The sequence below is a fragment of the Gymnodraco acuticeps genome, unplaced genomic scaffold (assembly GCF_902827175.1).
Source record: "Gymnodraco acuticeps unplaced genomic scaffold, fGymAcu1.1, whole genome shotgun sequence".
Lineage (NCBI taxonomy): Eukaryota > Metazoa > Chordata > Actinopteri > Perciformes > Bathydraconidae > Gymnodraco > Gymnodraco acuticeps.
Window position 1 is genome coordinate 1,232,425 of NW_022990647.1, and position 26,710 is coordinate 1,259,134.

General features: G+C 40.7%; 1 protein-coding gene and 2 long non-coding RNA genes across 8 annotated transcripts in view; 1 reads left to right on the plus strand and 2 right to left on the minus strand.

Moving 5' to 3' along the window:
- Positions 1 to 5,187: 5,187 nt before the first annotated feature.
- On the minus strand, positions 5,188 to 7,050 carry LOC117554863. The gene is made up of 3 exons (XR_004570327.1): positions 6,802 to 7,050; positions 6,546 to 6,645; positions 5,188 to 6,105 (listed from the first exon to the last, which is right to left on the minus strand). It is a non-coding gene; the product is annotated as an uncharacterized LOC117554863 (long non-coding RNA).
- Positions 7,051 to 8,395: 1,345 nt separating this feature from the next.
- Positions 8,396 to 26,107, plus strand: LOC117554822. The gene is made up of 3 exons (XR_004570323.1): positions 8,396 to 8,570; positions 25,129 to 25,208; positions 25,280 to 26,107. It is a non-coding gene; the product is annotated as an uncharacterized LOC117554822 (long non-coding RNA).
- The window catches only part of stx1a (syntaxin 1A (brain)), a 59,658-nt gene continuing 46,352 nt past the window's right edge, over positions 13,405 to 26,710 (minus strand). Inside the window, exons 7-11 of one of the 6 annotated variants that reach the window (XR_004570322.1) lie at positions 20,356 to 20,429; positions 20,134 to 20,268; positions 17,904 to 17,926; positions 17,494 to 17,604; positions 13,405 to 14,881 (exon numbers count right to left, since the gene is read on the minus strand). Coding sequence is in view for 3 of the 6 variants with exons in the window: in XM_034229362.1 (XP_034085253.1) it covers positions 14,804 to 14,881; positions 17,154 to 17,264; positions 20,134 to 20,268; positions 20,356 to 20,429 (398 nt within the window). In the remaining 3 variants the exon portion in view is untranslated. Of the gene's footprint in view, positions 16,228 to 17,153; positions 17,265 to 17,493; positions 17,605 to 17,903; positions 17,927 to 17,980; positions 18,024 to 20,133; positions 20,269 to 20,355; positions 20,430 to 26,710 lie in introns of all 6 variants that reach the window. The other 5 variants (XR_004570321.1, XR_004570320.1, XM_034229362.1 and 2 more) reach the window with 5 other exon arrangements.

The window sequence follows — 26,710 nt, forward strand, 5'->3', positions numbered from 1 at the left end:
CGCTCACACTCACTAGTGGAGACAGCGATGGTTCGGACTGCTTTCAGTAGAGGCTCCATGGCAGCAGGTGTACGGGATGCCCTGGTTTCCTTGTATTCGCGAAAGCCCTGAACAGTCTCTCTTCTGTCCACTTTCAGCACTTCGCACAAACGTAGCACCTCTACGTCCCCATACTGTACGTCTAACTCCTCTTCAGGCCAACTTCCAGGATGGATAACTTTCATGTCCTGGATTAGCTGATTGTCCCGGGCCTCCCGGCCATGTAATGGGATTTCTCTTGTGCTGACATGAGAGGAGGTTGTGGAAGTCATTCTGTGTCTCAGATTCTCTACCATACTGCGGAAAAACTGACCTGCATGAATCTGTACAAGCCTGCCATTCTCACGCAGGGCAACACCCTTGAAGGACTTCTCAGCTAGAGCTGTATGAACTGTAGTCATGTGTGGGCCAGGCATGGTGACCATGGATTCAAAAACTCGTATTTCTCGAGTTAAGAGCCTATCTGCTGTAGGCAGTGTCATCTCTCTTTTTTGGAGTTGCCGAGAGAGGTCGCTGAGCTCTGTGAGCGCATCGTACATCAGTCCCAGATTGCTGACAAACGTTGCAGATGTGAGCACATCATCCAGGCCCTTGTACTTTGCTCTGTCTCTGGAATCCCTGCTCGTGTCGTTTGCAGCATTTGTGAAGTGATCATGAAGCACTCGGTAGTTTTCCCAGACTGCTCTGACGCTCCTTTCACTTGAAGCCACCCAGCGGATGGACAAAACACGCCCTATCACCAGGAGACGCTGTCCGACTGCTTGCGCACACTGCGCTAACTGCCTCTGATTTTTGGGGGAGCCATGGAACAAGGAATAGAGTTTGTCAAAAAAAGATCTGGAAATGATTGAGCCCTGAGACCTCCTTGACCACATCCCCAACTGCCAGCTCTAGACGATGATTGGAGCAGTGCCACACAAACAGGCTTGGGAATTTACTACACAACTGGGTAGCAACGCCTGTTCTCTTCCCTAGCATGACTGAAGCCCCATCACATGCAAAAGAAACGAAACACTGACCTAAAAAGTCCTCGTTAAAATCTCTTCCAAGACACTCCATTAACGCCTTTGTGATGCCGTTGTTCCATCCAACTCGATCAGCTCCCAAAAAAACGTTTCGGGCTCAGCATCAGCTAATGCTGAGCGTAGACACACAACAAGCACCGTTTTACCACTAATAGTGGTAGATTCATCGACCAAAACACAGAGTTTTCTTTGGTTTTCTGTAATGTCTTTTGCCATTTTTTTCTTCAGCTCATGAGCTATGTGGTCGATGATTTCGCCACAGGTTTTATTGGAGTGCAAAACCCTGCCCACGTTCAGCCCATTCAGTTTCTGTACATTCAAATCAATTGGCATGTCTGTGAATGGCCGGCTATGTTTGCCAATTTTATATGCCGTTCGAAAAACTCTGATAGTGGTATCTAATTCAGATTTATGCATAGACTGCACTTGATGTTGAATAGTTTCACGTGAAGCAGATGTAAGGATGTCAGCAGCTTTTACATGGGCTTGTGATTCTTTATGTTCTTTGATTTTTTTTCTCAGGCTAGCTTGTTGTTTGCCCTTGTCAACACCGAAATGAGACACTGCACACTCACCCCATTCAGTTGACAGTTTCAGTCCTTGTCCAGTGTGTATTCCCAAAGATTTGACATCTCTGCATATCCGACATCCTAGCTTCTTATCTTTAAGAAGGAGCCATGCATTGGTCTTGCAAAAATATTGCACCTTGTCCGTTGTCCAGCAGTCAGGTGCATCGCTTTGCCCGGTGTTGGTGGTGGCAGTTGCGCCAGCAGCAGCTAACGTTAGAGGCTCTGGAGGAGGCGGCGGAGCTAGTGCTAATGCTAATGCACTAGAACCTGGAGCAGGAGGATCAACCAAAGAAAGCTCCCCATCAGACACAATTTCCAACACAGGCACAGCATTCTCTGTATTTGAAGTTTCTTCCGGCGACAACCGCTGTCTTTTTGCACTTTTATTAATCCACGCTAACATTTTAGAAATGCTAATTTGTGACGTGACTTGCTTTCCTTCTCTCGGGGGCGTGCCTGCTCTGTTCTATCACTCTACATAGCCACCCACTGGGTGGGAGTTGCACTGCATAAACACAACACACGTGCATCTAGGTATGTAAATTGTAAAGCATTAAAACATGGTTTTACTAACAGTTTTCAGTATGTTGTTACTTCGGCATTATTATTATTATTATTATTTTGAAACGTGTATTACTATTAAATCACGGTCAAATAGGTTAATTTTGACATAGTCGTTTCCACCACAGTATTTACATGGAGAAGATAAGCCCCGCCCCCTCTCCAGCACGTTCTGTTTGAATGACAGGAGTAAACAGCTGACAGCCGCTGTGAAACTCCAGCGGTTAGAGCGATGAGAATGTCCGTTCGGCACCTCATGACGCATCTACTGAGTACCGGGCGGCTGTATATATATATATATGGATGTATAATAAGAACGGCGGGAGAGTGTTGAGTACTGGCACGGTGCATGAGTACCGGAGTACCGCCAGCATGCCGGTACTGAGCAAGAAGTGCCGGTACTCCATGGGTCAGAACCAGAAGTGCCGGTACTGCGTACCGGTGAGTACCGGCCCAATTCCAGCACTGTGTGTGGGTTGTATGATTACCCGTATAGAGTTCCTGCAGATTCATGGTGAAATGACCCTGGAAAGTGGCCTCCGGTGGATTTTGGCAACATCTATGTGTATCTTCTGGAAACACCAGGTGAATACCCCACTTGTCACAATAATATTATCATGCCATTGCATATATGTGGTATTTTAGAGTTGACTAGATATTGATTAAGACAATAGACTATGATATTCAGTAGGCTACAGGAAGCTTAGCAACACCAAGACTGTTACAGGATTTTTATTTTGGAAAGTATTTTTTTTTCTTACTTCTCACGTTTTTTATTATATTTTATTATATCATAACTTAGTACTTTTTTCTTAACATAGGTAACATTAAGCTGTCTGTGGCTCTTTCCTGCTGTAACGATGCAAATGTCCCCTCTGTGGGACTAATAAAGGTCTGTAATACAGGCCCTGGGCTGTAAACATAACCTCCATTGATATAATTTGGTACTACCAGCATTGTAGCTATTGTCACTGTGTTAAGCCTTACATTGATGCTTACCAGCTGTCAAATCAAAGGTAGTATATCCTACTATGTTTGATGTTTAATTATAAGGTGACAGTGTATGTTTTACCTTTGTGTTTCAACAAGGTGTCCACACTAGAGAAGCGATGAAAAATTACAAAGCACTAGACTCCTACAAGCTGCTGGAATCTGGTTGGGTGCAGACAGTGAGGCAAATCATTCCTAATGACACAACCCTCACTGTCCTGAGAGCTGACGTGACACCGTCATTCCGGGTGAATGAACCGCCGCATCATCCATGGGCAGCCGTTACCCAGCGTGGCGATGTGGTTGCTGCTCACTAGTGATGGCAGTTTGACACTGAAGCTTCGAACGGAGCTTCAACCCTGGACTTCCTATTCCATAGAAGCAGTGCTTCGAAGCTTGCTTCAAATCACGTGACATATGACGTCCGAAGCAGCAACTGCTTCAAATCACGTGACATGTGACGTCCGAAGCAGCAACTGCTTCATTTCCTGAATGAATCACTTGACTGGTTCACGGTCCATTCACGCGATTCAATGCACTGCCTCGTCTCGATTCTGACAGGTGACAGGTTGAAACAGTTTCAAATTTGAGCGCTTCAACACTTTATGACCGCTCTAAACAATGCGCAATGTGTGGGTTGTTGTCGTAGTTTGCGTTGTTGCTGTTGAGTTGTTGTTGGTATTGCATTTGAATTGTAGTATCATTATAGAGCAAGCCAGGAAGTAAGATAGGTCGTTCTGGCTCGGGAAACACTTCGAAATGTGGAGAAGTTGTGAACAAAAAGACAATTATCAGTAATATAAAAACAGTTAAATATTTCAAGCAATAGATAGCCCAGTGGGTACAGCCGGCGGCCCGAATGCAGCGATGTCCTCCGCGCAGCTGGTTCAAATCCCGGAATGGACGTATTTTAATCGTTGCTTTTCAACTTTAATAACTGATAAAAGGCCCTCTCCACCCAAAAACATGTCTAGCACTCTCTAGTCTCTTCTCAATAACCCAATACACACAATTATCAATCTTTAATTGCAAATAGAACATGATATTCAGTCTTAGTGTGTGTGTGTGCATCGAATATTTTTCAAGGCAATGATACGTTAAACCCACTGCAGCCTTGCACTTCGCCAGGAGAGGTCGCTGTAACTGAAGCTTCGAGAAATGAACCTATTTCCGACACAATTGTCCAAGTGGTTCGACGCTTCATTCAAAGCTTCATTTTGCCATCACTACTGCTCACTGTGACTGCAAAGCTGGGTATGTAGATTCCAGTATGTAGAAACTAAATGTTTACTATGAACATATTCTGGTTGTATATTGTGTGACAACCCTGTGGTTGTCCACCCGGTGGTGCTGCTGTAACCTGTGTGTTTCTTGTAATCAGCAGTGATGGGACCCACCTGTGGCGCTAATTCCAGGATATAAGAGGGCTGCAGAACAGGCTCTCGCTCTCTCTCAGCTGCCCTGCTCGGTGCAGCAGGACACCGCTCCTCTGTTCTGTTTTATTGTTGTTGGAACCACTGTGTTGGATAAATAAATGATTGTTTTGGGCAACTCCGGCATGGAACTGTTGTCCTTATGTTACAAGCAGAGCCAGCTTGTAACAATAATTTATTAGGTAAAGTATCACAGAATCAACATACAAAATATAACATGGTCAACTCTAAATGTAAGCATGTGAACTAGCAACCACACATACAAATTCATTCCTTGTATACAATCCCACCCCCAAGGTTAGTCAAAATTGCACATACCCCAACTATCTTATCTGCACTTGATTTGTCTACCTGATCTGCCTCATCCTTCAGAGATTTAATATGTCGAATCGGCAAAGTGCCTTGCAAAATAACAAAACGGTTTTTCATTAGGCCAATCACACGCTCAATATGAATTCTCACCGATGACAATTTCCTAGAGGATTCAAGGTGTTTGGCTGGTAATTGACTCTGCCCTTTAGTGAATGCTGGTGTGAGCAGCTCTACACCAGCAATACCCGCAAACTTCCTTCATTGTAAACCCCCTATCCGCTAGAACTTGGTCACCCGGGTGATGGTCACATTTAGTCAAGAATCCGCTTTGATATACTATTTCCACATCGCTCACCCTCCCACCCCAGGCATCAGACAGAAAACAAATGGCACCAAGTGGGTTACATCCAATAAGAAACTTCATAGTGGTGTGACGCTTATAATTTGACCAGACTTGGGCACGAGCTTTAAGGTTCCCTGGAGATTCAATGAACACTTCAAAACAATCTATGATACAAGTCAGTCTAGGGTACAGAGCCTTGAATGCAGGTGGCATATTAGAAAATATGCGCTCCCTCTCTGGCCAACTAACAACACGCTTCAGTTTCACAAAGGCTACATCCATCCACTTCCAAAAATGATCTATGAGCGTGCTCTGAGGGATGCCTACCTGGTCTGCCAAATACTCAAACTTCATGCCATGTTTCAACTTCACTATCATATAAAAAAAACTGATCAATGTAGGGGATGGATGGGGTACCTTTGCATATCATTGAAACTAGCAAGAATTGAAAAGTGGCTAGAAAAATGGGCCAAGTTAGTCCGGTGTAATACTGACACTTCTCATTGTTTTCAGCAACAGTGTTAGAAGACAGCCGGATAGAGTTGAGGGTGGCCCTAGCATGGTCCCTCTCAGCAAAAGCAGCATCTCTTTCCGCCCTGAGTGCAGAGATCTCATCAAAGAGCATCTGTTGAGGCACGGAAGGTGGAGACACTGAACTGGTCGACGGTTGAGGCGAAACAGGAGTAGGTTGATGCTGTGGAGGTTCGGAGGATGCAAGGGATGTGTCCTGCACTCCAACAGGGACTGCGTAAGCCACTCTGCACTTCTTTTTTGAGGGCCCATTTGCTTTGCCAAGCATCTTCTTGCCATGACGACACATAGCATTCGAGAACCTAATACACACAAACATTACATATACCAGGGGTTAGGGTGGTGCGATTATGGCAAAAATCATAATCACGATTATTTGGGTCAATAATTGATATCACGATTATTAAATACGATTATTCATTGACTTAGAAAAATCAATTTATTGAACTTTAAAACAAATAATAATTTGAACAGTATCTTTTTAACTGTTGTTTACCCTGAACGTATAATTCAACTGAAAAACCAATACAAACATAAATTAAATAAATGATACATTTATATTTATATATATCATTTATATAAAATACAATTAATTGCACAGCCCTACCAGGGGTGATAACTAACACCTACCCACAGCTGGTATGTTATTGTAAAATTGTATACTTCACATCTATCACAACAGTATTACAGTGTTCGATTTAGGCCAGGCATATCATCAGTATATACATGCATTTTCGAAAACCTTCTCAGTTTCTGGCACTTGTCAGCTGTTGGTAGTTTCCCAGGCGTAGCAAAATTGGTCGGGATGTAATCTGGATGGCCAAGCTCCTTGGAAGGCTGCCCTGAAAAACAGATAAGAGCAACCATGATGCTATGCTACCATGCTATGATTCTGCTGTAGAGGAAGGTAAACAGTAGTTTGGTCCAGTCCGGGCTAGCGGCGGACATCAGATTAATCATAAACATAGTTGTTGTTCTGAAATACAACTTCAACTTACCAGTAATGAAGTGTGCCGAGCAGATGTACACATATTGCACGGTGTCCTTGGCAGTGTTGCCAACTTGGCGATTTTCTCGTTAAATTTGGCAGATTTCCAAACCCTCCGGCGACTTATTTGTGTCAAAACTGCGACTAACGACTAATCTAGCGATTTATAATGGTGTTATTAGCGACTTTTCTGGTGTTTGGAGACTCACATTGTTCTGCAGTTAACGAGCCGCGGGTGCTGCCGTGAGCCCCGCCTCCCTCCCATAGTACTCACAGGCGCTCAGACTGACAGTTACCTGGCCGCAGCAGAGCTGCTGCTGCAGTCAGAGCAGAGAGGAGACAACCACACTCCCCCGCGTCGAGACTGCAAATGAATTGCGCATGCGCCAACTGCCAAGCCCTCCTGGTTTTGAGCGGGATTTAAATGTTGAATGTAAATGTTTCTTCACTCAGTAGTGATGGGAATTCCGGCTCTTCTTGGTGAGCCGGATCATTTGGCTCGGCTCACCAAGAAGAGCCGGCTCTTTCGGCTCCCAAACGGCTCTTCAGTTTACCACATATTATACCTTTTAATTAAATCAAATGTAGCCCTGTTTTGACTAATTAATGATGTATATGTGTACACATATATCACTTAAATTATTCAATACATCCTTTGTACTGAAGTATTCAAAAGTGAAAATTACATGTTTAATTTAAATGATTTGCTGTGGCCAAATGTTTTCATTGCATTTACAGACCCTTGTAACTCTCTGATACCACCCAATGAATGCACTGACTTGCTTGTAGAACCACGCTACACAAAACAGATAGCAACACCTATAAAAACTAGGCTATTTTAAAAAAGGGGCTACTGTATCGACATTTTAAAATTATATTTAAAGAAAAGGCCCTGACAAAACAGCAGGGCTCTATTTCAGTAACTATTAGCTATAGAAACCACGCCCCCCTGCAGGAGAGGGGAGCGTGCTTTGAGATCAGCTGATGGGCTCTCAGAAGAGGTAGAAGTAAGAAGAGAAGTAACGGGGTAGAAACCCTCCTTTTTACGCAGCGCGGCCCAGACATAGACATCAAACCTGCGACACATATTCAGTGTGCAGTTACTTTGGCACCATTAGGGCAGGGATATCTAGATACTTTCCAAGGTTTGACATCATGAATTGTGCTACTTTTAAAGCAAGCAACGATGTTTTCAAATCTGTAATCAAAAAGCTCCTCAAAAACACTATCGAAGCAGTTCCTGCCGTTGCTACGTTAGTTCAAACAGTAACAACGGACTATTTTTCTTAGCGGATGCATGTCAATTTAAATAAATACATACAACTATTTTTTAAATCAATAAAATCATTTTCTAAATCCATAAAAGCATTTCAATTAATATTGGGAGTCATGTCGTTACTTTGTTGAGAATGTGGCCTTGTAATAAGCGGGATAATGTGCACATTGCATAATGTGCCTTCATGCCGATTTAGATCCCTCCGCAAAAAAAAAAAAAAACCGGCTCGTTCGCGGGCGAGAGCCGGCTCCCGTCGTTCACTTAAAAGAGCCGGCTCTTTGAGCCGGCTCGTTCGCGACCGACACATCACTACTTGTGAGTGATGGGATCGACGCGAGCGCAAGCTCTCGCCCACTGGGCCCTCCGTCCTGGCTGTTTTTCGTGACTGGGGAACTTGAAGAAAGAAAACTTGGATTTTCCATCACTATCTGTCATCCAATGATGATTTCTACAAGTCCCAGCACTACACCACTTCATCATCTTCAAAGTATTGTAACTAACAAGTAAGTAACACGGCTAAAACCTCTGCCTGGTTGCACCTCGCGTAAAATGGTGGCTCCCGGAAGTACGGTGTCGCCGTCGGCCCAAAACCCGTATGTGTGTGTGAAAGAATACAAACATTTTTCAGGTCCCAAAAGACCACTGTTGCCCTTATAACCAAATAAGTAAATAAACTAAACAAAACAAGCTGCCAGCTGACAGTAATTGTTCATGAATGTTGGTTAACTTTCAATGAGACAACGTATCAGAGTCCCATTAAGCTATATTTTAACTTGCCAAGGAAAACCTAAAAAAGCCAGCTTACTAGCTTGTAGGCTAACGAATGTTTCTCTTATAATATTTGTCTTATTAGTGCTTCATCAAAGGGATATTAATGGGTTCCATAACTACAGAGTATCATAACCTTAATAATAATATTTTCCTAATTTTCTTAGCTTCTGCTTACCGCGAGTTCCCCTCGCTCTCCCCACTCGCGCTGATCTCTCTCTCTCTTAGAGATGGCAAATCCGGATCATTTTATGGACTCGGAGTCTTCTGAGTCAATCATTGAAGAGATCTGGATCATACGAGTCATTTGAGTCATATGAGTCATATGAGTCAGCATGACCAAGACCGTAGAAATCCTACCGGTGAAACCGAAAAGTTGTTGCATTTAACCAGCATATTAAACTAACGTTACATTAACCTCCGCTACACAGTGTCTTTTGCTTTAATAAAACATGTGTGTGTGTGTGCATTTAAAAAAATAAGTGTTTTGCATTATATGTATATAGTTATTTTAATATGTTCCTGTACTTAAGCTAATTTTGCACAATTGTGTTTTCATAATAATAATAATAATAATAATAATAATTGTATAATTACATTTTATATATTCTAACTGTTTTGCAATTTTCTATCATTTGTTTCTTTTTGTGTGCCATGTTCAAAATAAACGAGTTTCCAAGTAAGATCCTTATTGGAAATGCAGATATTATTACAGGAGACTGTTGCACAACATGACCATTTTGTTAGAAGTCTACACTGAAACTTAATTTAGAGCCGGAAAAATCGCGGGATCCGTGAATCCAGGTCAATGATCGAGAGAGACCAGTAGCCTACGAGGACTCAGAGCCGTAACATATAGCAGGCAGCAGATCCAGAGATCCAGCAGACGAATCTACAGCAGACTCAGCCCCTCCTCCGGCTCGCACGGCTCCCGCGAGTCCCACGGCTCCCTCGACGAGTCGCAGCAGACTCAGAGATTTGCGGACTCACGGCTCACTCACGACTCACGGCTCACTCACGGCTCACGGCTCACTCACGGCTCCCGCGAGTCCAACGACTCACGGCTCACGGGACTCTCGCAGGAGCCGGAGGAGGGGCTGAATTTGCTGTTGATTCGTGCATGGCGACGAGTCTGCTGGATCTCTGGATACAACAACGTTGTAATGTGATTGTACACGTTATAAAGAGAGTAAAGAGTGACGCAATTTATAGTTTTAATTGTTACGTCACATCAGGTGTAGGACTCAAAGGACTCGGGTTAATCGAGAGGGAGACTCGTCACGACCGGCTCATTACTAGGATCCGGGTTAATGATCCGGATGAATCATGACTCGCCCATCTCTACTCTCTCATCATCTTTCTCACCACCAATATTGGCCACGGGTTAGAAGAAGATGGACCTGCACCTGTACTAAACATGTCGGTTATTTTGACACAAGCGGCAGCATCAGCACGAAGGGCCTGCTTTTTTCTTGCCCGCAATTTTTCTGCTCCCCCTTTTCGCTTGGCCTTCGCCATTTCTAACTCGAACTTTTGTTTTTCTCGAAAAACAATGCAGTTTGGCTTCAACGGCCGGTGTTATGTTAACACCTGTTATGCCGTAGGTTGAAGCTTTGCCGTGGATTGAAGCCCTGTTCGCGGGGACGCGCAAAGCTGACGTCATCGCCTGTATTGAGCGTTCGCCGTTTTTTCACCCTTTTCAAAGCTTTTTTCTCTCTTTTGAATGATATATCAGATTAAACAGCAAACGGCTGAATAAATAATGTGCATACAATTGCGAGGAGGCTCGTTTTAAGGACACGTTTTTCAGATCTGTCACAATCTTCGTATTGGAATACACTTCCGTTTTTGAGTGTCTGTTATATTCCTCCTTCCGACAGAACAGACAATGACATGATAATATGTGATTTGTCAATAGTCCTATTTCTTAAAACCTTCTCTGTTGTTTAAGTGTCTGATAACCACGAATAGTAAGCAATGATATAACAGTAATTATATCACATGATCATGTCAGACACTGTGTTATTTTCAATCAAGCCTAAAAGATAATGTGTTCAAACTGGCTTCACTCACTTGAATTGCTCCTTTGAATATCATTTTTATATATCCCTACTCAACACATGTTTGTATTGTAATGCCACTCGTATTTTTTCCCAATTGTATTTTAAGGTGACATTGAATGCTTTGAAAGGTGCCCTAAAATAAAGTGTATTATTGGTGTCAAAAGGGAAGATCTGCACTGTTCTCATACATAACATGTTCAGAGCAGGTATTTCTCCTGCCGGATTTGGAACCCCCCCTATATCTTTCTCCAGGATAGTCACAACTTCACCAAAATCACACTGGTGCTTGCTGTTCCCCTCTAGTTTATGCTCACCAAAGCATTTCACTCTGGGCCCTGCAGGTGAAAAACTAAAGAGGGGCTTCCATATCCGGCAGTGCAGTTGTTAGAGCTGCCGGATTTTGAAGCGCCCGCTGTAATTTTGGCCAGGATAGTCACAGACTCACCAAAATCACACTGGTGCTTGCTGTTCCCCTCTAGTAAAATGCTAGGCCCAGAGTAACATGCTTTGGTGAGCACAAACTAGAGGGGAACAGCAAGCACCAGTGTGATTTTGGTGAGTCTGTGACTATCTAAGGGGCTTCCAAATCCGGCAGAGCAGACTTTCTATCCTGAGGAAGATTTGAAGAACAGTGCAGATCTTCCCTATTGACACCAATAATACACTTTATTTTAGGGCACCTTTAAAAGCATTCAATGTCACCTTAAAATACAATTGGAAAAAAATACGAGTGGCATTACAATACAAACATGTGTTGAGTAGGGATATATAAAAATGATATTCAAAAGAGCAATTCAAGTGAGTGAAGCCAGTTTGAACACGTTATCTTTTAGGCTTGATTGAAAATAACACAGTGTCTGACATGATCATGTGATATAATTACTGTTATATCATTGCTTACTATTCGTGGTTATCAGACACTTAAACAACAGAGAAGGTTTTAAGAAATAGGACTATTGACAAATCACATATTATCCTGTCATTGTCTGTTCTGTAGGAAGGAGGAATATAACAGAGTGGGACTGCACTCAAAAACGGAAGTTTGTTCCAATACGAAGATTGTGACTATCTGAAAAGTGTCCTTAAAACGAGCCTCCTCGCAATTGTATGCACATTATTTATTCAGCCGTTTGCTGTTTAATCTGATGGGAAATATATCATTCAAAAGAGAGAGAAAAGCTTTTTAAACTAGACGAACGCTCAATACAGGCGATGACGTCACGTTTGCGCATCCCCGCGAACAGGGCTTCAATCTACGGCAAGGCTTCAATCTACGGCACCTCCTGGGGGCGTGATTTAATGATGCACACCGAGCGGCCAAAGGGGGAGGTGATTAAAGATTTGATTGGGCCGGCCCAGTGTCAATTACTAAAAACATTTAAACAGAGGGCCAATCTACCCGTCTTATGGGCCGGGACTTCAGAAAAAAAAAAAATGACGTGTCGGCCCAAAAGGCACGTCCGCCCACCGGGAAAATGCCCAGATGGCCAGTCCAGCCCTGTCTTGAACACGCATACAATATAATAATAATTAGAATAATAATACATTTTATTCATCAAGCGCTTTTATCAGTTGCTCAAAGACGCCTAATATCAATTTCTTTCTCTTATTGTAAGGATTTACTTCCCATTTTTGTTGGGCAACTACTGTATGTCCTTTTGACATTTTACTGTCCATTAACACTTTCCTCACAGTAAAAGCAAACAAATAATAACTGATGTTAAACATTACATTTGTAAAAACAAAACATGTATTTACATTATTTTATACACTAATACAACTGTACACTAATTGAAAGACTTTCAACTGCCCTTAGCTGATGTCTCAGGTCTACATATAAAACAAAGTAGAATTTTATGTTTTCACTAAAACGTTCATCATAAAGCACAGTGATAGTGATGGGATAATAACGGTAGCTAATAATATGCTTGCAGTGTTGATGCACCACAGTATGTAATCATTTGATATATTCATTATTGGTTTTGTATATAGTGTCATTTTGCTTGAAAATTCCAAAGCATTTCTACTTTCAAAACTACCTTTTCTTAAAACATATATATTTTTTAATTATATTAACCGTGTGGGAGCAGATACTCAATACTTCATCAATATTCTGGCTACGAAAAAAACAAATCATAATCAGAAAATGTATGAATCCTTCACTATAAGGTAGTGATGCTAAGTTTAGTTTTGTTTGCCACTCTGACCTATATACACATATTAGATACACTGAACAGGTTCATGGAAAGGAGAGAAATTAAATGTTTTTTTTGGCCACACGTTATAGCATCAATCAATGTTTCCTCACCAGTTGTAGATGGACCTGGCTATTTAACATCAACACATACCACAGATGGTTTCACACCATCACTTTAAACAGACACCACAAGAGCCTCCCTCCGTAAAGACAACATCCAGTATATAACAAACCTCAGAATTATAAAACCTGCAGGCTGTGTTTGGGTTTGGCTAAAATGAGAAACCAGATGAATAACGTGTGACAACATTTACTCTGATCATGATGATTATTTAATCTATACTTACAGGCCCACCAAACGTCCACACATTACAGTTTACACCCAGATAAACACAACAGCTAACATGTAAACTATGAAACATTTCTTCATAAATCTGAAACCGGGACTTAAGACTTATCAGAAATGCCACAGTTATGAAACTGTTTTTAAAAATACAATAATTTCCATTTTAAACACCTAAACATCATGTCTTTGTAAAATCAATGCACAAACTCTGTATGGGATTTTTCAGACAAACTTTACTTGAAAATAAAAAATAAACTCATATTAAACAAACAAAACGATGTCATTACAATACCACACAAAGGCAACACGTTGAGTAGGCAACATGGTCACATGGGTACAGTCTGTGCTTGTCATGAGAGTCTTTAACAGGGCTACTTTAAGTTCATGCTTTCACTGACGCACCATGTTCACTCATAAAAATAAAGTAGCTTGACAGAAAGATATGTTCTGTTTAAAGCTCGTGGTTTATAAAAATACATAAAACAACAAGGGTTTGCCACTTACAGAACAGAATTACCAATCCATATCAGACTAGACTTTGAACAGTTTATTTGAACATACTGGCAGTGTTAGAGAGTCTGTTTACACTTTATACAAAACAAAGACACAGGTGGTTAATATCAAACGCTCATGTTCTCATCCCACTCAGTACTTTCAAACATGAAACTACAAATGAACATATCCTCTTTCCGATGCACACACTCACACACAAAAATAGAGCATGTCGTAACACAACTGGTTAGGCCAGATGAGTGAAGTTAAACGACAAAAGATACTTGGCAGTGTGACAATTCTACAAGCAAAATATCCAACACGTCGTCCCCTTTGCAATAGAAAATAAACACTACTTTACAGTGAACCAAACCATGCAGAGCTTTTGAAGGGAGGTAGAGGACATCAGAGACAGAGAGTAAAATAAAAATAAATATGTATCTATAGATAACGTGGCTCTGAAAACACTGCAGATTAGTGGCCCATCTTTTTGCCTGTACAACACAAAATATACTTTACAACCGAATAACTGTCATATTTGGAAGTTGGAATGTATTAGTATAGTGTTACAAGTCGCTAAGTAACTTTTCATTCAAGAATTCACTTTTGGAAACATCATTATATTGTTGACAACATTCAACACTCAGATAAACCTAGCAGCACCACACATTTACAAAGTAGCAACTCATGCGAAAACACATCTGGCCCTGTACGCCGTGCGCAGAATGTGTCAGTAATGTAAAGCACCTTGCGCTAAACATGTTTTAACTTTGCATTTATGAAAACAGGAAACAGAAAATGTGTATCGGTTGTGTTTTTGCTCTGTTGTGTGTGTGTGGTTGTGTGTCTTTGTGTGACTGTGGTTGAGGTTTAAGCCAGCGTCCCCCCAACAATAGAGGCAATGACAACTCCCAAAATCACACAGCATATAATAATCATAATTTTCTTCTGTAAAGTGTAAACAAGAATAGAAAAACAGTCATCCATGGCAGCAAATGGGGAGCAGAGGAAAACATGTTAGATATATGATTTTGTATTTTATTTTAACACATGTTACAAGATGTTTTATTAATTAAGACAAAATTCAGATTTGGATAAATACTTTGAATGTATCTGAGGATGTATCTGAGGATGTTTTGGAATGTGACTGTGGTTAAGAAGCATTTCCACATCATCTACTTTAAAAAACATAAATAATTTAACAACATGTATTTACACAATCCACAAATGTGAATCTTTTTCATATTTAAAGCCACTATTTGTATAATATGCGTGGAACTACATCAAGAAAAAGGCTTACAGCAGTCTTATACACCGGCTCGATTTTTACCAAGATTGTCCATTTTTTCTTTGAGTATGAAACAAAGTTATATGAGAGGATTGATACCACACTATTGTAAACGAGTATGAAGCCAGCATCCGGTCAGCTTAGCTTAATTTAAATAATAAAGGGGAAAAGTGTGTGGCTATGTCCAAAGGTAAAACAACACACACATATGAGCACGTCTTTAAGCTCATTGATAAAGTTCAGTTAATTTGAATTCCAAAAATAAATGTCAAAATAAATACTTTCATGCCAATCAGTGCGATGGGTACTCGTGGTACTGCAAACAACTTTAAAAAAAGTAAACCATACATATTTTATATGTTTCAAACTTTCCCAAAAACGTGAAACTTTTTGAATAAGTGAATAACATCAGAAGTCACTGCTCTATGCTAAGAAAACGTTATGCAACTTGTTGTTACACATCATCTTAACCAATCCTCTCACCTAAATGCAAATTAGTGTATTTCCCAAACAGTAGAAATATTTCCTTAATACTTTATAAAGGGAAACATTTTATCACTTAAAAAAATATTTTGCTCTTATTTCAAGACCATTTTTTAAATGATCAATGAATGAAATCACACCTCTGCAGAGTTGTGTATGTATACAAAAACATGTAATACAGGATGCAGAACATGCACATGACAAAAGTACGTGAATCATGACACAAGCAGACACAAAGCACAAGAAAGTTCCTCAAGGTATTTGAAAAAAGTATATATATATATATTATATATATAAAAACTGTAAATAAAATGTAAAATATTTGATTACATACTATTCGACTGTCTTTAGCAGTTAGCAGTAACTGACTGCGCAAGACAGAGCTCACTTTCTACATTTCACACTGAGAGGGAGGCATCGACAGCTCTATGGATTTCTAGGGGTCCTAACTGAGTCCAGCTGCGAGGCAAATAATGAGGACGATCACACCTGCTGCAATACAACCCGCTATCAGCATCACCTTCTGGATGGGGGGAAAGGAGCGCATTGTGTCAGATACATATTCTTTGGATAAAGAAAGAGAACGATTGAGAAACTGAGAGTAATATCAAAAGTAGGGAAAGAAAGAAAAATATTAGTCTTTAATTATGAGTGGGGATAAAATCATGTAGATGACCCTTTTGTAAATAAGGTTCATGTGATGTATGAAATGCCTCTACTTTTGAGTGTTGCTGTATAAACCAGGAGGTGGCAGAGTTGTTCCACTGTGGTGCAGGTTGTCAAAATGAAGTTAGCAGTAAATAACCCTTTTTATGAAAAGTGGTCCAGTCGTTCAAAGTGTTTTTGTCTGCTGTCCCTACAGCACATTGAGAGGAGCTCAATATCCCTTCATCTACTCACACTGTGATCAACAGCTCCCCTGCCTCTGTCCAAGCTTCACAATATCCACTTATCGGCACCTCTTAAGCACACTAGAATAAATGTGAAATCCTTGCAAAACCAAAGTGAAAAAAAACAATATTGTGTTTTTGGTAGTTTTTAGTATGTATTAAGAGCGAAATCTGGAGGTTGATGTTGGACATTCAAAAACTGCATCCCTTCTTTAAGTTATTTATTTAGCTCATCCTACTGCTTACTTATCAGATTTCACAAACTCTCAGCAGCAAGTGGTTTTTCAGTTGTGTTATTTTGTTTGTTTGTTTTTAGATATAGGTTACACCTTGGAAACTGCAGCTAGGTCCTCTGGGGAACACATACCCCTGGTTTGAAATCACTGCTGTAGAAAATGTAGATTACACTCACGACACAAATGCTCACCATGCAGAGCACATGCACACACTCTGTCCACAGTTACACACTGCCAACAATACATGCAACGATCAGAAGTGATTTATTCATGTGATAGCACGTCTGTGCACATGCATTTTTTTCGTGGTATATGAGACTCACCCTCCGGGCTTTACTCTGGTATTTAACCGCCTTCTTAGTGTCTGATACTGCCCTCTCCACATAGTCTACTGAGTGCTCCACATTGTACTCTATGCGGTCTATCATTTCCCCCTAGGAGAGGTTAGTTAAAGAGGAGGTGTGGAAGACATGCAGACAGGAAGAAGAAAGAGGGAGCCAGATGTGGAGGCAGGAGTAGAAAGAGGAATGGATACAGATGGAGAGGAGGGGAGGGAGGGAGGGGAGGAATAATGGGTGAGAATGAGAAGTAGAGAGAAGGGGAAGCAGAAAGGGAGAAAGGAAATAATTAGTCAGTTCGTTGAATATGCATTTTCAATCTCACCCGTTTGCCTGTCTTTTTGAACTTTTTGCATTTTGGGATGTTGTCCTTTGCCTGCTGCACATATTCTTGAGCGCCCAGCACACTTCGCTCGATGTTGTTCACCAGTTCACCCTGAACAATAAAAAAGAGACAGTCATTGTAGTGTTGGTGAGAGCTCACATTGATACCAACTTCAACCACATAAGAATGATATTACATTAACCTATTTTAATTACATTGATGCCAATATGTGTGAGAATGGGAAAGACTGCTGTGGAAAACATACTGCTCTGCTTAACTTGTGAAAGCAGAATGTGATTTACCATGTTTTAATCAGCATGAATTAATAAAGAAAGTCCATATTTCAAATTAAGCATTGATGGAGGATTGTTAAAAAGAAAATTGTTAGTGACAACTAAGGTAATCCTTACAGTTCTTCATGCATCCACTGCAACTGTGATTCAAGAATAAAAAAAGAAAGAACAAATTAGGAATCATCGAAAATTACCTTTCTGCATTAGGAGGGGATCGCTGTTCTCTGTTCTCGAGAGCTTACAGTCATTGAGGTGATGACAGTGTTGTAGAAGCAGAGAGAAAAGAGAGTGCAAAGCTCAGGAAGGCAGAATTAACAAAAGACAGAATTATAATCTTTAAATGTGTGGTGCTCTGTTAATAAGGGAAAAGTTAGTAATTGAGCTAATTACATGTAGGGAATTCATATTTGTGACAACACAATGAAAAAGACACACACACACACACACACACACACACACACACACACACACACACACACATCACTTTAGGGGACATTACATTGACTTACATGCATTTCCTGGAGACTTATCCTAACCTTAACCATAACCAACACATGCCTAACCCTTACCCTAAAATTAATGATTCCCCTCCAATTTGTCCCCATAAGGGAGGCGAGTCCCCACACGTGACTGTGTAAACAGATTTAGCTCCCCACAAGTATAGTAATGCTAGGCCACACACACACACACACACACACACACACACACACACACACACACACACACACACACACACACAATTATCACTCCAACACTTCAATTATGAGGGGAAGTCTGCTATTGCATTGTGCTATAATTCAAATAACTTAAATGCAACCATGTTCTTTCATATTTGTCATTTAGCATATTATCTTTTATGCATGAGCTCAGAACTTTTGCATAATTCATAATGTGTATTTCTTCTGAGGGAAACAGTGAATCTCTGTGGGGGTTCAGCTAAGACAATCATACAGTCACATATACAGGCAAGACATACAGGTTTACATGAAGCAAGACACTTCACTGAGAAGAGTAAAGGCAACTCATAAATATATATGTGTGTCTATGAAGAAGCTATAAGAGAACGTCATATTACTCATGCAATGATGTGCACTGCTCACTGCATGATGCAAGTTCCACCGTACAATGTATATAGAGCCTCTGTTCTCTAACATAATCATATTTCTACCCCAGGAGAATTATGTGTTTTCAATTTACAAAACCCTGCAAAAATTACAGTTTGTTTATGATTTAAGTCTCTTATAAAACAGCAAGTTAAATCAAGGCTAATTAGTGGCCAATTTGAAAGACCCCAACATCATATTTCCCCCAGTTCTTGAATGCAGCATTAGAATTAAAAATGGACTCATGGCATAAATCCCCAAATGACTAAATTCCTATCAGCTCATTTTAAGGCATTCATTATTTGTGCACCAACATCTGTTCTGGACACACACTCAGCACTGATGAACCCACTGCTTTAACTCTAATGAAAATAGCATAGGTTCAGTGAGGAAGAATAATATTTGGTATGCTTAGGCCTGCAGGTTATTTAAAATCAAGGTTATTAAATATCCTGCCTTTCCCTACTCTCATCATGCTCACTCATCATTTCCTCCTGTGATTAACTAAGGCTGTCAATCATGTTATCAGCTGATCTCATCAGCTGGTCACATCTATCCAGTAGCACAGCAACACACCTCCATGGATGGCCTATTATCTTTCTTCTGTCTCCTATTAAATAAGATGATGTCTCTGCCTTTAGTGCCGTTACACTTCAACCTCCCCTTCTCAGCCCAGTTTGCAGAGATTCTTTAGTCACAGCCACCCAGACTCTGCCGTATCATCATCATCGGGTGATTAACAGTATCTTGCTGCTGCTCATGGCAGACGCCCCTCCATTACAAACCTTTCTGCAGAATCTAAGCGTTGAAGACTTTTTATCATGATTTATCATCACATATCATCTGTTGTAATGATGTTTTATCTTTTGTTTATTCACATGTCTCTCCTGACTGAAATACGCTCTACAACTTGTATGTAAATTGACTGCCAGTTGCGTCTGTCTGAAGAAGAGTTATTTTCACGACGGGGAGAAGCTGCTGCAGCTGGATGGCTGGTTAATGATTTCACCACTGTGTGAACACAGTGTGCTTCCGAACTTTTGCATTAGCCAAGGCACTTTTTTAAACCACTGACAGGGAGAAACTAAATCTACAAACTGGATTTGTAAGTCTTATTTATGTCGTCAGTGGCGTCCATGTTGGATAATGTATCGCCAATTTATGAATGTGTTTGCAGGTTTGTGTTGACATGCATTTGGCTGGACCCCAAACCACAGAGCTGTAGGTAGAGAATATGTTTTCACCTGGCTCTCCACCAGCATGGCCATGTCCATGAACATGTCGTGAAGCTCTCGGATGCTGTTTTCCAGCTTGATGATCTCAGTGTGCCGTGTCTCAATCTCATTCATAGCTTGCTCTGTGATATTGTCCATAATGATCTAAAAGGGATCAACAGATGGAAAGAGTTATGAGAGGAATAGAAGTAGATTAAAACATTTGCTTTGTTGGCATTATTGTATGCTTACCCCGGAGGTGAAGATAGCCGGGTTGTCACTCTCCAACATGCTCTCCAGCTCCTCGTTTGTTGTGTTTCTCCCAGCTAAAACGGCAAACACACATCCATAAACATCCATAGTAGCAATCATGTCTGTAGGTGTTAAGAGCATTACCATGTGAGGATATTCAAATCTGTTTAAGCTCAGGATTTAAGAAGTGTAGGAGCAATACCATCCGATTAAAGGTTCTTGACCAGTTGACGAAGACCACATTAGAAAATACAAAATCTTTGTATGATAATAGCAGTCCCTGTCCCCCCAGCCCAGCCGTCTGTTTGATGATTAATTAAAACTAGGCTGTGTGGCTCTCCTTTCCACATGCCCATTTTCTCTCTATCCATCTGTCTCTCTAGTATTAATCATATTGCATTTTAAACTCTTTATTTATGCATCTCTCTGAACAGTGGTAGATGTGATATAAAAATCCAGAGTGCCATTATTTAGTCTATCATCGTGCATCCGTATTAGGTTTGTCAGTATTCAACCAAGCATCTTAAATGTTTAGAGACGTTTATTTAACCACAAGCCTCAGTTAAAGCCCACAACCACTAGCCTCCACATGCACACTTCAACACATCTTCAGTCATATCCACACGGCTCTGTCTAAACACTGACAGCCGAACAGCTGAGTGAACTCCAGCCTGAAATGGTCTTCTTGTAGAATTACAGTATGAGGGCAAAGGCTTTAAAATGACAGACCTAGAATGCTACTGAGGCTCTCATTACTTTATGTTTTCTTCATCTATAGACCAATTAGTGGAATTGGATGGATTTGCTTATACGGTATCAAGGAATATAGCCAAAACTTCTCACGATTAAATACTGCATAATCATTTGTTCTATATACCCTTTTTCATCCTGTGCATGACATACAATAAGTGTCATTAACTACAAATACTGTATAGTATTCAAAAAATAACTGAATACTATGCAAGCTAAGTATTCTGTTGTGAATATATCTCTGTCTCCCCAGCTTATAAAACCTACTGTACAAGCTTGAGTCATTTTCAGTTTTTTAAAAGAGCAGGTAGGCACTGCATATTAGGGTCTTCAAAAGAAGACAGGTCAGGATGAAAATACTGAGTCAGAAACATCATGTTTGTATCCGAACAGCTTGTAGCGGTTAACTGAATCTCATGCTTGAAGATAATCTTTTGACATTTTCTCCCCTCCAATTGATGCAAAAGTGTGCATACTGGTGTGTAGCTAATTAAGAGTAAACAAAGTTAGTGACATCCTCTACTGTTTCACTACCTTAAATGTGCCTTAATCACCAAACAATCTTTCAATCTCTCCACCTGCGACCCAGCATGTATCAGCACATCTTCCTACCGTTGAGTTTGCTCCTCTTCCATCTTTATTTCCCCGATGAGAGTTGACCCACTTCATAAACAAGTCCCTGACACCTCTTTGCTACATTTACTAGCGCTGACTTTGCCTTCACAGCTGCTTCTCGTGTGCTTAATTTCTGCCCCACTGACACTGTAAGTCAGAGTCAGACACCGTCAGCATCATCGTCAATCTTTCAGCTGCACATGAAATCCTCTGTTGGGCGAGAAACAGAATAAACAGAACAGGGCTATCTCCTCCCTGTGCAGACACCCTGCACCCCTCACAAGCCTTTACGTGGTTTACAGGACGAGCTGAGGTGTAATAGACAAAAGAGACTTAAAGTCATCTGCAAGTAACTGCATTTCAAGGAGAAGGAGTTTGATATCAAATAGGAAGGAAGCTTTCATCATAAAATCTCAGGAGTTCAACCAAACACATGAACTAAAAGAGTTCAGATGTCAAAATGAGCTTAAAACTGTGTTCTCCTGTTTAGAGAAAGCATTTCTCTACTTAAAATGTTACTTGGATTTTTCTCCTTCACATTTGAGATTGTTTCGTTTGAGAGCTTTTAATAGGCCGAAAGCGTAGAACACCAGAACTACTACAAGAGCACTAGCTTTGCTAAGTTAGCTTGCTTATGAGTTATCACAGCTGCTGACATCCAAACAGTCAAGTTCCAAATCAAGGTAAATCGTCAGACCACTCCCTTTCATCAACAATGTAAGTCAATGGAGCTACAGCTGTCACTGTCAGATATTGCTCTACCTTTTCTATCTGGACCTCCAGCATTTGTGGCACCCAGGAGATTTTGAAGGCAAATATAAACCTCTATTCATGACCTAATCAGTGTGTGTATTGTGTTTTTTGATGTGTGATGAAGGCCTCAGTGCAGAGCAGGTATAGGTTGATGGTGAGTGACGATGTTTGGGAGTCGTAGCAGATGATTGCCTCCATGAACAGAATACTGATGAAGCTGCTCTCAAATGTTGATCGGTGCATGAACATGTGTCCATGTGTTTTTCAGGGAGCGCATTTACATTTACTGGGCCATGTCTATCATGTCTAATCCAAACTTCATATCCATATAAAAGCAATGAATTTCATTTAGTTGTGGTTAAGCAGTCCTGCTGTTTCAGAAGCCGGCTTGAGAATCAACTCATGTTCAACTATGACATTTTAGAGTTTTACAAATGAAAGGACACAAAGAGGAGTGATATACAACGTTCACCAATGATCATTTCCCTTTTCTCCAGGCCTCTCTGATAATAAGGAATCTCACCATCATTAACACTAAAACTACAACATCAAAGAGGGTCACAGTTAGGGGATGAAGGTTGGAGAGGAGTGACAAAGTAGAACCAAACCAATGCATTCTAGTGCTACCCAACCCTATTTATCTCACTTCACACACACACACACACACACACACACACACACACACACACACACACACACACACACACACACACACACACACACACACACACACACACACACACACACACTGACAGGCTCTGAGGGAGGCTCTTATTTGTTACCATGGAGACCCAAACCCCGAGAAGCCGAATATGAAGCCAAGAAGTCTCACTTCAACCGTAGCATTTAAGGGCAATTAAATCACTCATACTATGTTGCTACCAGTAACAGTATTGTTTAATTCCCATTGTTATGTAATACAAATGAAGTGAGCCCCCTAAGGAACAGAGTGATGAGGCAAACCACACAAATGTTCACCCATGCAGAGCGAAAGGGGGGGGGGTTTAAAGGCTTCTGTTCGCAGCAATTTCATTGTGAGTGTGTCTCTCTTAGCATAGTGTCCACAGGGAAATAAAACATTACAATCAAATGTCAATGACACTCTGTGATGCCTGACCAACATCCTGATGGTAAATAAATGTGGTATTTGAAGTTATTAATAAACTAAAAATAATGATTATAAATTAGATGCGATACTGTTGTTGTGTTTTTGTCGAGATTTAGATAAGAGGATTGATATCACTTTTATCACTTTGTCATTTACACATGAAGCTAGAGCCAAAAGGCAGATGTTCTGTCCTAGTTTATTGCCTAATTCATATCCTGTCTGTTTGTTTGAATGGTATAAAAAAGTGCTAAAACGTCATGTGGTTTAAAAGGCCGTGCTATTTCATGGAGTCACCACTGGATGCCAATAAAACCACAGCATGTCAGTTTTATGCTTCGATGTTTGTGTGGATATAACAAGATGCAAAGTGTGATGAGTGAGATTTAGATGTGCTGGTATCTGTTGTTGATTGTCATCTCCTGGCTCCAGGTTCATAATTACCGTACAATCGCCTGGTTTCCATTTAAAAAATGTTTCGTATCAAACTCATGACAATCATTGTTTATTAATGAGATAAGAAAGGGATCAAAGTTATCCAAACTGTTAAATAATACATTGTATTCTGCAAATAAAGGGCTTGACTTGAAGATATGTGACAGAAGTATCCGCAGTACATGGAAACTACAGTATCAGAAGAACCTGAACAAGTGCAGCCATTTTTGTCAAAAATAATTCGAAATAAATATAGAAAAGCATTTGGTGAGATTAGATGCAAATGCAGTTGGGCTTGGGGTTAATGCGGCACAGTTTTCCATGCAAATAATGGCAAAAATGCTGCTCTCTTGACTCGTTAACTGTATGTCACAGAATCGCTTCGCTGTTTCTCTTATCTCTGTATCTCTGAGTGAAGCAGCAAAGTAAACATCGATACTGGGTCCGACAGACGAGACAAGGTGTCCCTCTGTGTGTGACACACTCCTATTGATTTGCACACAAACAAGTCAAAGGGGTAGGCAAAACAAGAAATACACTTCTCTTGTCAAAGGAATTGTAGTGTGTCAAAATCAGGACCAATGTTATCTGAAGAGGAAAGCTTAACTGGATAAATGTGATTCCTTTGAACCCAAAAGCGTAACTTGAATCAAGCAGAATCCCCATGTGGCACTCTTTAGACTTTCCCTGGATACATTACAGCTATTGGTCGTGGGTCAGGGCACCCATGCCCTTGCCTCTCTTTTAGCATGCAATTATACTTAAGTGGAAGGAAGTTGCTCCACCCACACATCCGCAGTGTTTTAAGGACATGTTTGTCTAAGATCAGGCAGACAGTGCTTGGATTGGAGAAAACGATTTATGGTTGCTTACACTGTTTTATTGAAAGCTAACATGTCATTATTGCTTAAGTTATTCCAAAGAAAAGTTGTATACCCTCTTATTTTCATGTATAGAAAAATCCAGCAGGGAATTTGGAAGGGAGGATGGCTTGTTAAACTTCAAATGCATTAAAAGCAAATCCCCGTTACTCCTACTGTAAGTTTTCCTCTCCTTTGGGCTCTCAATCTGTCTCCAAACCATCCTGTGTGTTGTAATCCCTTCCCTGACGACAGGTCGTATCTGCTAAGGCCTCCTGTGACGCCTTCAGCTGACACACCAAATCCAAATGAACCGGGATGAGCTCAAGAGGAAAGTGAGTCAGACGTGTGTGCTTTAATTCCATGCGGATGCGTTTGTGTTTGTTTATTGATTAACCCCAGACAGTACTGTGTGTTGTCACTTCTGTTCTTTTGACTTAGTGGGCAGTGCTCACACACACAGACCTGATGCAAGTCTGACAGATGGCCAGAGGAAATTACGTCCGTGCCAAGCGCCCTGCATCCTAACTGCCCCTGCTCCCCTCTGCTATTACCACTAAATGAGTCATAGTGTTTTTCCCTGCATGCTTTGTGTAAAAGGTGACTGTATCACAGGGACTGTCAGCAGGAGCCGTCACAATGCAGCATGCCACGACGTCGTGGCACAGGGCCGTGTCAGAGTCTGGTCCAGGAGCTCGGGGCCTGCAGATAATACCTGTCATTTCATATTATGCATACAGTGTGACACAAAGTGTGAGGAGCTGCAGCAACCTGGCATGTGCAGTATATGGGAGTAGGTGTTGGGGTTTGCACGTGTTTTGGAAAGAGGATTTAGTGTGAGATTTGTTGTTTTGCTACATTCCAACAGAAACATTCTAATGAACATACTGTACAGAATTAAAAAACATTTCTGTCAACAACACCAATTTTTTGGGTGGGATGATAATGGTTGGGCGTACTCTCTGAGTTATATGTAATGCTGTCAAATGGCACTCTAAAGCATTTGTTTCCAGCATATTTGCACTTTGTGTTACATATTTATGAGATTTTATGGTCTGTGTTCTTTGTTATACTTTCCTGTCAGACAAATGTCTCCTTGGGGACAATAAAGGCCAGGAACTGAGGTAAATACCTTTTTACAAACCACGTTAAAGCCTCTTTTTTCATTAATAATAAATGTAACAAACTGTAGGTAACAAGATTGCAGAAGACGTGAACGTGGGAAGGGGGAACATAAGGGAACATGTGGTTTTATAATTCCAACTGCACAAATACCCAGTAGAGTGGATGCTGTCAATTCATTTAAGCTTACTTAGACTGTTGAAAAACCGATTACCAACAGAATTATCAAGACAATGTGTGGGAAGTGTTTATGACGCTAGCAGAAGGTTGTGCTGGTTACTTTTAACACATGAATCTGACCAATTATGTTGTTAATATTTTGAGCTGCAGTAGTTTGCATGTCTCTAATTCCAGTCATAGAAACGTATTACATCAATCACAAATGTATAAAATAGTATATAGCAGTACTGGCATATCCTTAGACATATCAGGTAGACAGACTTAACACAATAGTTGAAAGAGAAATGAAAATGAACAGCTGTTTTGGACAGAAATGACCCAAGTTGATTAAAAATGTCCGCCCATTGAAAGTGGCTGCCTCAGTGAAGGTTTGTCATGTGATAGATCACGCTTGTAAGCCTTAACCAAATAGTACATTTACATGTTATAGTCATGTCAGTTCAAAATGTCATGAATTCATAATTTGATCCTATTAGAGATTTGTGTGAAATTATCCTAATTAGCATATGACTTATTGAGTTATGGCCAAAAACCA